The 10,306-nt window shown below is 22.5% G+C and overlaps 1 protein-coding gene across 1 annotated transcript; it reads left to right on the top strand.

Moving 5' to 3' along the window:
• The first annotated feature begins 964 nt into the window (after positions 1–964).
• LOC122505857 (ufm1-specific protease 2) lies at positions 965–9,927 on the top strand. Its single transcript, XM_043617720.1, has 10 exons — positions 965–1,128; positions 2,494–2,715; positions 2,895–3,122; positions 5,930–6,103; positions 6,227–6,323; positions 6,409–6,669; positions 6,822–6,968; positions 7,040–7,166; positions 7,249–7,502; positions 9,533–9,927. The coding sequence occupies exons 1-10, from the start codon at positions 1,090–1,092 to the stop codon at positions 9,742–9,744; spliced, it is 1,761 nt and encodes a 586-aa protein (XP_043473655.1). The 5' UTR covers positions 965–1,089; the 3' UTR covers positions 9,745–9,927.
• The last annotated feature ends 379 nt before the right edge of the window (positions 9,928–10,306 follow it).

Below are 10,306 nucleotides of genomic sequence, written 5' to 3' on the forward strand. Positions count from 1 at the left end.
AAAAATGAAAGAAAGGAAAATGTTTCTTTTTCTTAGCAATGACGATCGGATTTGCATTTTTTATATACGTAAATTCCGAGTTGTAGAGAATAAAAATTTTTTTTTTTGTCTGTGTGGACTTTTTTTCGTATTATGTACGTACTTATGTACTTAGGAATACACACATTATATATATATATATTATTTGTATATTGTAAGTCTGCATGTAATTGTTCTTTTTTTTGTATTTGCAGAGTGATTCGAATATTTTAGAAAATTCAAAATTTATCAAATTATTGAGACTAAGGAAAATTAGTCTTGAAAATTTTGATTACACTGTAGTCGCGCCAAAGTCCACAAATATACAAAATTTATGCAAATTTTAAATTCTTTTTTATTTCTCCTATATTGTGATTTTTGTTTTTCCCTTTTTATACCTATTATTATCTGATATTTCTAATTTTTATATTTAGTGGAAAAAAATTTTTTATATAATATGTTCTTTTAAAAACATTTATTGAATAAAAAAAAATCCAAATAATATATTTATCTAATAAATAAATATTTTTCTAAAAAAAAGTAATTTTTAAATAGAACTAATGAATAAAACCTCTAAAATCGCAAAACGTAATTTTTACATGAGAGAGAAAAGAATAGAAATATTGTTTGTCCTTTTCTGGAAAAAGGCAAATGATATTTCTATCCTTTTCTCTCTCTTGTAAAAATTACATTTTGCGATTTAGTGATTTTATTCTGCAAAGGCCTCATAAAATAATTAATAATAAAACAATGAGAATAATAATAATAAAAGAAAATATTCAAATTATTATTTCAAAGAAAATTCAAATTATTATTTCTTTAAAAGAATTTTTAAATCTATTTATAGATTTAAAAATTCTTTTAAAGAAATAATAAATTGAATTTTCCCGCGGAAAACTGTAAGCGACATCTATCGGCGGTTTGTGGAACTTGTGAGAAATTTATTTCCCTCTTGGCTGGCCACAAATATTTTGATCAATTTTTTGATTTTATGGGCGCATTTGAAAAACCCCGTATGGAATTTTTAAATGGGTTTTTATAGTTGAGAATAAAAAATTTTTATCTTCTATAATGACGCCTCGCCTTAGAATTTTATCGAACGTGATTGAGGTAAGTGTTAATAATCATTTCTCTTTCAACATTTTCATTAAAACAGAAAAGCTAACCTCTAATTTTTTGACATATAATTCAAACATTTTCCCTCACATATTTTCACTACACATACTTTAACATACTCTGCAGTTTTTTTTTTAAATATTCATTTTATATTTTCAGAATGAAACAAAATAAAAAATTTTTTAACAATCTTCTATTTGTTCGTTTTTTTATAAGAGAAAAAATAATGTAACCTTTTTTGTTTACACTTATTACGAATATATTTTAACAATTTTTTTTTTTGTAATAACGAATTTGTCCTAGAAAATAATTCTTTGCTTTTAATGAAAATGCAAATTTATTTTTCATTTATTGCAATTGTTAAACAATAAATAGATTTAATTTACTGTAATTCATTGCAAATTGATTGTTTTATTTTATATTATAGATAATAATAATAATAATAACAAATTATCAGTAAACATTTTTAGAAGAACTTTTTTTTCTACTTTGTTAATTTAATTTTTTTTCTGTTTTTGAAGTAAAAAAAGCAAGAGATAAAGAATTATTAGCACTAAAAAGAATGTATAATAAGTGAAACAAAAAGAAAATTTTCTGGCGAATTTAGAAGTTTTATTTGCTAACAAAATTGAGATTTTTTTCGAAAATATTACAAATTATTTTAAATTATAAAAAGAGTAAAATATTAATTATAAATAATATAAATGTTAATAGTTATTATTATTATAAAAAGAAAATTATGTAAAAAAATAATGAGAACAGTGAAAGAAGCTGAATTTTAAAATAATTACCTTTTCAGGGTCAAACGCAAAAATTATTTTTACGTTAGTGATTTTATATTTATATTTTTAGAAACTGAATTTATTGTCAATTAAAGAATCATTAACAATTTCGTTAGTTGTTTTTTTTTATTCTCCATTTTTGAAAAAATAGAATTTTTTTCTTTAAATTTCATTTTTTGAAAGACATATTTTAATTTTTTGAAAAAATTGTCCTTTATAACACCAATTTTTTTGATAAAAATTTAATTTTTTAAAACAAAAGAAATTTTAATTTTTTGAAAGAAATTATGATTTTTTCAAAAAGAAAAATTGTTTTTAAAGGTAACGAACTTTTTGAAAAAAAAATTTCATTTCTTAAAAAATCTTATTTTTTATAAAAAAAATTTTTCATTTACAACCAATATTTTGAAAATAATTTTTTAAGAAGTTACATTAACAATATTCTTATAATATAAAATAATGATTTTATCTGTTTAATTATTATAAAACATGAAGAAATCGATCACCCCGAGTCGAAGACTTATTTTTATATTATTGATTATAAAAAAAATATTGATAAAAAATTATTCTTCTTTAGCGTTTAGGTAAATTAAAAACAGCTGTCACTGGCCATGTTTATGGTGTAATGTGCGAAAGTGCATTGACTGTTTTGGCATTCAGTGTAGAATCGAATAATGAAGAACAGGAGGAGGCCACAATTTCAAATGTCAATTTACAGCTGAGTATGCCCGTTGAGATTGATTTGTTGGGCGTTTTATTTGTCGACCAATGCGAACAGAAAATTCCAGACGCTTTTCAGGTTTTACTATTATTTTTATTAATTATTTTATTAATCACTTTTATTAAAAATAGTAATAATGTCACGTGCTTTGAATTGAAACATGCCCCTAAGAAAAAATATTTTTATAACTAATTTTTAATATATTAAATATTTAAATAATGAAATTGAATATTTAATATATTATAAAAATTTATCAGGATATTGACGTAACGGATAATCCATTAATTTTAAAATATTGGACTAAGGATTCGAGTGTACAGCCGTTTTTCTACATTCATCAAAAATTAGAAACTGCTGGTGATTTTGAAATTGTGAGTGAAGATTATGTTTGTCAGCATTTTGTTTATATTCGACTATTAGCAAGTCTTCCTTTAATTGCCGAAAGAGATAATATTGTAGATACTCTTCAAGAGTCACGTAAAAAGGTGTGTATCAAAATTAAGTACCTACTTCTTTTTTCTCCCAACACAGGCTTCACAGTCTGTCCCCTATTTCCCTAAAAGTCCCCTTTTTTTTAATTTTGGCCCCTAAACGTATCCTATTTTGCAAATTTCCTCTATTTTTTCGTCGCAGGGAATCAATTGTTTTCAATTTCAAGTAATTCTGCAAAAGAATTCAATTATCTTGATAACCAACAAAATTCTCCCCATAAAATCAATTATTTTAAGGATTTTTAATGAAATTATTTTCCAAAATTCAATTATTTTGATAAATATCAAAATTCATCTCAAGAATTCAATTATTGTCAAAAATTTTAATTAAATTCTTGGCAAAATTTCAATTATTTAAATAAAATTTAATAAAATAATAAATCCTTTGCAGGAATTCAATTATTTTAATAAATTTTAATGAATATCTTGTCAAGAATTCAATTATTTTTACAAATAGCAAAATTTTTCGACAAAAAATACAATTATTGTCAAAAATTTAAATAAAATTCTTGGCAAAATTCCAAATATTTAAACAAAATTTAATAAAATACTTTGCACGAATTAAATTATTTTTTTATAAATTTTAATGAATATTAAAGAAGAAGAATTCAATTATTTTTATAAATAGCAAAATTTTTCGCCAAAAATGAAATTATTTTCAAAAATTTTAATAAAATTCTTTGCAACATTTCAATTATTTTTAAAATCTTTTCGCAATTCAATGTTTTTAAATATTTACTATTTTCATAAAATTTATCAACAGATTTAATTATAGAAAAAACTTTTGTTGATAAAATTCTACGAAAAGATTCAATTATTTTCATAAATAATAAAATTTTAATTTACGAGTTCAATTATTTTCATCGCAGAATTTCAAATATTTTTTAATACAATTTTAAATAAATTCCTTGAAAAATGCAATTATTATTAAAAATTTTATTAAATTAAATTTTAGAGAAGAATTTTGTTACTCTTTAAAAAAAATTGAAATTCTGACGAGAATTTAAAAAAATTTTTGAACATAATTGAATTTTTGCGAAAAATCTTTATTACTTTTCAACATAATTGAATTCTTGAGGCAAATGTTATTAATATTTCTTTCTAAATAATTGAATTCTTTTGTGAAATTTTATTAAAATTCTAAATATTGAAAATAATTGAATTTTGATAAATTTTTGAAATTAATTTTTTAATGAATATCTTGTCAAGAATTCAATTATTTTTATAAATAGCAAAATTTGTTGATACAATTCTACGAAAAGATTCAATTATTTTCATAAATAATAAAATTTCATTTACGAATTCAATTATTTTCATCACTGAATTTCAAGTATTTTTAATACAATTTTAAATGAATTCCTTGAAAAATGCAATTATTATTAAAAATTTTATTAAAACTTGAGGAAAGAATTCAATTTTAAGAAACATTCAATTATTCAATAAAGCAATAAAATTTGCTACAATAATTCAAATATTTTCATAAATAACATTTAATTCGTCGCAGTAAATCAATTATTTTCAAAAATTTTTAAGTAATTTTGCAAAAGAATTCAATTAGCTTGATAAATAACAAAATCGCATTAATTCTTCCCATAAAATTAATTATTCTAAGGAATTTTAATAAAATTCTTTTCCAAAATTCAATTATTTTGATAAATATCAAAATTCATCACAAGAATTCAATTCTTTTAAAAAGTAATAAAATACTTTGCAAAAATTAAATTATTTAAAAATTTTTTTTAAAATTCTCATCAAGCATTAAATTATGTTTATAAATAGATAGGGAAATTCTTCTCAAGAATTAAATTATTGTCTAAAATTTTTAAAAAATTCTTCTCATGAATTTAATTGTTTTCAAAAATTATTATTTAAATTCTTCTCATGAATTCAATTATTTTTAAAAAATTTAATAAAATTCTTCAAAAAGTTTTCAATTATTTTCAAAAATTGTTATAAAATTCTTTAATATAATAAATTTCATTAAAATTTTAATCAAATTTCTTAAAAGAAATTAATTATTTTCAAAAGTTGTTAATACAATTCTTCGTAAAAAGTAAATTTTAAGAAACATTAAATATTATTTATTTTTGTATTTAAATAATTGATTTCTCGTAGAATTAAATTATTGTTTTTCGTACTTTTAACTAACAATTCTGAAGAATTAATTTTTTTGAAAAAGTTTAATTGAATAATAATTGATGTTATTGATTTAAAATAGAATTTTAGTTAAAAATTGTAGAAAATGTTAATTGAATTGAAATGATACAAATAATTTTGAAGAAATTACAGTAACAATATTCTTATAATAATAAACTAAAGATTTTGTCAGTCGGTCATCTTTATGTTTTATAATAATATTCTTATGTGTTGTTCATTTTGAAAAGGTTTGAATTTGAAATTTTTGAACATCTTAATTCCAATGAAAAAAAAATGATTAAATATTGATTTTAAATAAAACTATGGATGTTTTTGAAAAATTTTACTTTTGAAGAAAGTAAATAAATTTAATAGAAAATTTTTTTGAGTATCTAATAATTTTGAGAGTGAATCAGAAGATTCCTTAGGGTCAGGGAAAAAGTGAAAGTTGTGTTTGGAAATCAGGAAAAAATGAGGGAAAAATAAAGTTAAATTTTTGTTGCAACCCTGTATAAATAAATTATATTTTTATCTTTATTTAACCAATTTTTATGGTCCCCTATTTTTTAATTTTCAGTCCCCTATTTCCCCTAAAATACTTTTTAAGGGGCACTGTGAAGCCGGCAACAAACTTTATTACAAAAATCTTTTATAACCGCAAACAGATAGCATCGGGAAAAGTGGCTTTTCACTTTCCACAAAATAATGTTTATTTATTTGGAAACGACACTGATGGTAATCTCAAAGAAAATTCTGCGAAGGAAATTCTTAATTCTGTCAATTCTCAAGACAATAGCGGCAATCAAAAGAATACTGGAAAAAGCAGTTCACATCTAGTGGTAAGTTTTTTTTTCTTTTCATCCAAGCAGTGCCTGCTGAATAAAAATGCATAGAAAGAATTTTTTTTTAAATTTAATTGTTTCTAACGAATCTTAATAAGAAATATTAATTTTGAAATTTAGAATGCCGTTCCAGTGGATATGCTTTTAAAACTTTCAAATGACAAAGCAGCGGATGGTGCTGCAAAATATGCGCCTGTGATTCACCAACAAACAAGACGTTAGTCGAAATACTTGCTAAATATTTTTAATTTCTACGAATATAGTGAAATTATTATTACTATTAATTTGCATTTTATTTCCAGGGCACTTTGATTATTTGGTATTTAATTTAAAGATTGATGCATTATCGCTAGTCGAACGAAATACAACATTATCAAGACTGTATGAAGTTCTTGTTGAATCAGTTTGCAGAAATCTCAGATTAATTGGCATGTCTTTCGAGGAACAAATTAAAAATGATACTCACGAAATGAGGCTTCCAATTCCAATGCATTTTAAACCAACGGACTTTGGACACCTCTTGACAATTTCATATTTAGTCGGAAGTACAGCCAAAGAGAACTGTAAGATCCCTTTTTATTTCTAATCTCATTTTACTAAAATTAGATACGAATTGCTTGAAAGCAATTTTGCCAGAAATTGATGTCAAGTTTTGTTCCAATGTGCGAGACAAAACTAAAAGTCTCAATTTCTAATTCAATAATTCTTATTCAAGCCGAATACCGAATGAGTTTACACAAGACATTGGCGCTCGGAATGACAAGGCCTATATTTCGAGAAGGGAACGCCGTTAAATTCCACAGTGATCTAAGTAATAACGAGCCTCTTTTCAATCCTCACGAAGCAATTACCGTTTCAAACAGTAGGTTATTCATCAGCATCAAAAAAATTAATTGTTGAAAGTCAGAAAAAATTAAATAATTAAATTTTTAGCTCCACCCGGAAAGATAAGTCTCGTTTATGGATGTTATTCCTATCATCATTATATGCAGGATAATTTCGACGATAACGGATGGGGATGCGCTTATCGTTCTTTACAAACAATTATCTCTTGGTACAGGTAATAATGAGATTTTTTTTTCAAATTAAAAACAAATAGGATGATTTCTAGTTGTTTTTATTGTTTTTTATTTCTCATTTAGATTACAGGGATATACAGAGAAATCTAATCTTAGTCACAAGGACATACAAAAGTGCCTAGTGGAAATAGGTGATAAGTCCGCCAGCTTTATTGGCAGTAAGCAATGGATTGGATCAACGGAAGTTGGTTTTGTACTCGAAACACTTCTCAATATTTCAATCAAAGTTCTCTGCGCATCTAGCGGCGATGAAATGCAAAATTTAGTTCCAAATCTTGCCTATCATTTTGAAACTCAGGGCACTCCAGTTATGATAGGTATTTGACTTCAATAAATCTTATCAGTTAAATCAAAACTTAAAAAAGGAAATTCACAGGGTGTCTACTAACTGGGAAATAGCCGGGAATTTAATTTCACCGTGAAAAACTGGGATAGCCAGGAATTTTTTCATCAAATTAAAAGAAGTTTTATTATTTTAATTTGTTTTTAAAAAATCGCTTTTTATTTCAATTTTTATAGATATTTATACTATTCTCTAAATTTGAATTAGTTAAAAATAATTAATTTGATAGTAAAAAATCAGTGACTGATTCAAATATAGTATGTAAATGAATTAAAAAAAAAATTATCGAATTAATAGAAATTTTGTGAAATTTAACTGAAAATAATTAAATTTGTTAAAGAATTTCATTAAAAACTTTTTAACAAATCGAATTTTCAAAGTATTTTAATTTAATAATTGACAAATAATTGAATTTTATAAAGAGTTACATTCTAATGTAGGTATTCACGTTTCTTAGTGCGAAGATTAATAATTAAAATTTTTATTAGTTAATTTAAAAAAAGAAACACACTTAAAATTTTTTAATAAAATTGAAATTTTCGCAAAGTTTGTTTGAAAATTCTGGAAAATAAGAGCTTTGGAATTTTTCAATTCTATTGTTTCAAGATTAATGAGTTTTTATAAACAAATAATTGAAATTTCTTTACATTCTGTTAAAAATAATTAAATTCTTTTAAAGGATTTTATTTGAATTTTCGGAAAATAATCAAGAGAAGCTAGTCACCGTAATTATAATTTTATTTTTAAAAATTTCTTCGCAATATATTCAATTATTTTTATAAATAGTAAAACTCATTGCAGAATTTAAATTCTTTTTAATACAATTTTAATCAAATTCCTCGAAAAATGTAATTATTCATAAAAATTTTATTAAAATTCATCGAAAGAATTCAATTATTTCAAGAAATTGTAAAAAAAATTCTTCTCAAAAATTCAATTATTTTCATAAATAGCAAAATTTTTCAGATTTACTAAATTCTTTTGAATATTATTTTAAAAAAAAATTTCTTCACAAGAATTCAATTATTTTCATAAATTTCCATAAAATTCTAAAAAACAATTCAATTATTTTCAAAAGTAATAAAAATGCTTCCAGCAATTCAATTATGTTTAAAAAGTTTTTTAAATTCTCAAAATTTCAATTATTTTTATGAATAATTAAATTGTTCTCCACAATTCAATTATTTTCAAAAATTTTAATAAAATTCTTTGCAAAATTTTACAGGAATTCAATTATATAAAAAAAATTTAACAAAGTTCTTTTTAGGAAAAATTTTAATAAAATACTTGGGAAAATTTTAACTATTTTCATAAATTATAAAATTTTATCGCAAGATTTTAATTATTTTTGATACAATTTTAATAGAATTTCACGAAAAATGTAATTATTCTTCAAAATTTTATTAAAATTCTTCTCAAGAATTCAATTATTTCCATAAATAGCAAAATTCTTCAGATTCATTAAATTCTTTTGAATATAATTTTTAAAAAATATTCTTTACAAGAATTCAATTATTTTCATAAATTTTCATAAAATTTAAAAAAAACAATTCAATTATTTTCAAAAGTAATCAAATTCTTCGCAGAAATTCAATTATCTTTATAAATAATTAAATTGTTATCCACAATTAAATTATATTTTAAAAATTTTTTAATAAAATTATTATTTATTTTTATTTATATTATTATTTTCAAAAAATTTAAAGAAACTCGTCAAAAGAATTTAATTATTCATAAAAACTCTAATAAAATTTTTTGAAGCCATTCATAGATTTATTTATGTTCGAAATCAAATAAATTTAAATTTGATGAGAAAAAAATCGGGAAAAATTAGGATAAAGCCGGGAATTTTTGTAGTAGACACCCTGAACTCAGGAAAGAAAAAGTGATAATTCTAAAATATATTTTTCCCTTAAAAAGAATTGTATATAGAAATTTTTATTTTTTTGAGAATTCTATAATTTAGTTATAGTTTAATTTGAAACTGTGATGAAATTATTTCAGGAGGAGGTGTTTTAGCGCACACAATTTTAGGAGTTAGTACAAATGATATAACCGGCGAGGTTCGATTTTTAATTTTGGATCCACATTATACCGGTGCGGAGAATATAAGTACAATTGTCAATAAAGGTTGGTGTGGATGGAAGACAAAGGATTTTTGGAAAAAAGACGCTTTTTATAATATGTGCCTCCCGCAGAGGCCTTACTGCTTCTAATAGAGAATGCAAATCAAATTAATTAATTTTATGTAACATATTTCTATTTGTACAATACCATGAATATTTTAATTGTTTACTTTTTTTTTTAAATCTCCAATAACTTGTATTTTCATTTTAACTCATTATTTATTTTTTATGGTGAAATGTGTCTACTAAATGTATAAAAATGTTGATTAAATCGATTTTTCTACGGGAAATTTATCAAAATTCTGTTTACCTTTTATTTGTGACAATTTTCTTTCTTTTTTGTCATTTTTTTTAAAATTAAATTATAATTTGAATCAACATGAGTTGATAATTTTTATTTTCACTATTATTTTACTTTCTTCTTTATTTTACTATGTGTTTTCTATACTATTTAGGATATTACTTGAAATTCTTATTAAAATTTACTTTTATCAAAGTTAGTAAGTACGCCCCTGAAAATTTTCCTGGAATATTCTGAGAAGTGTGGATTAATGTTCGACGCTATTGGGAATTTTAGGAGGGGGAAAGATCTGAGAATTCGACAGAAAATGAGGTTTTAGTGTCGTTTCAGTGAAAATCTATTAGTAAAAAT

Source organism: Leptopilina heterotoma, unplaced genomic scaffold (genome assembly GCF_015476425.1).
Source record: "Leptopilina heterotoma isolate Lh14 unplaced genomic scaffold, ASM1547642v1 Lhet_38, whole genome shotgun sequence".
Lineage (NCBI taxonomy): Eukaryota > Metazoa > Arthropoda > Insecta > Hymenoptera > Figitidae > Leptopilina > Leptopilina heterotoma.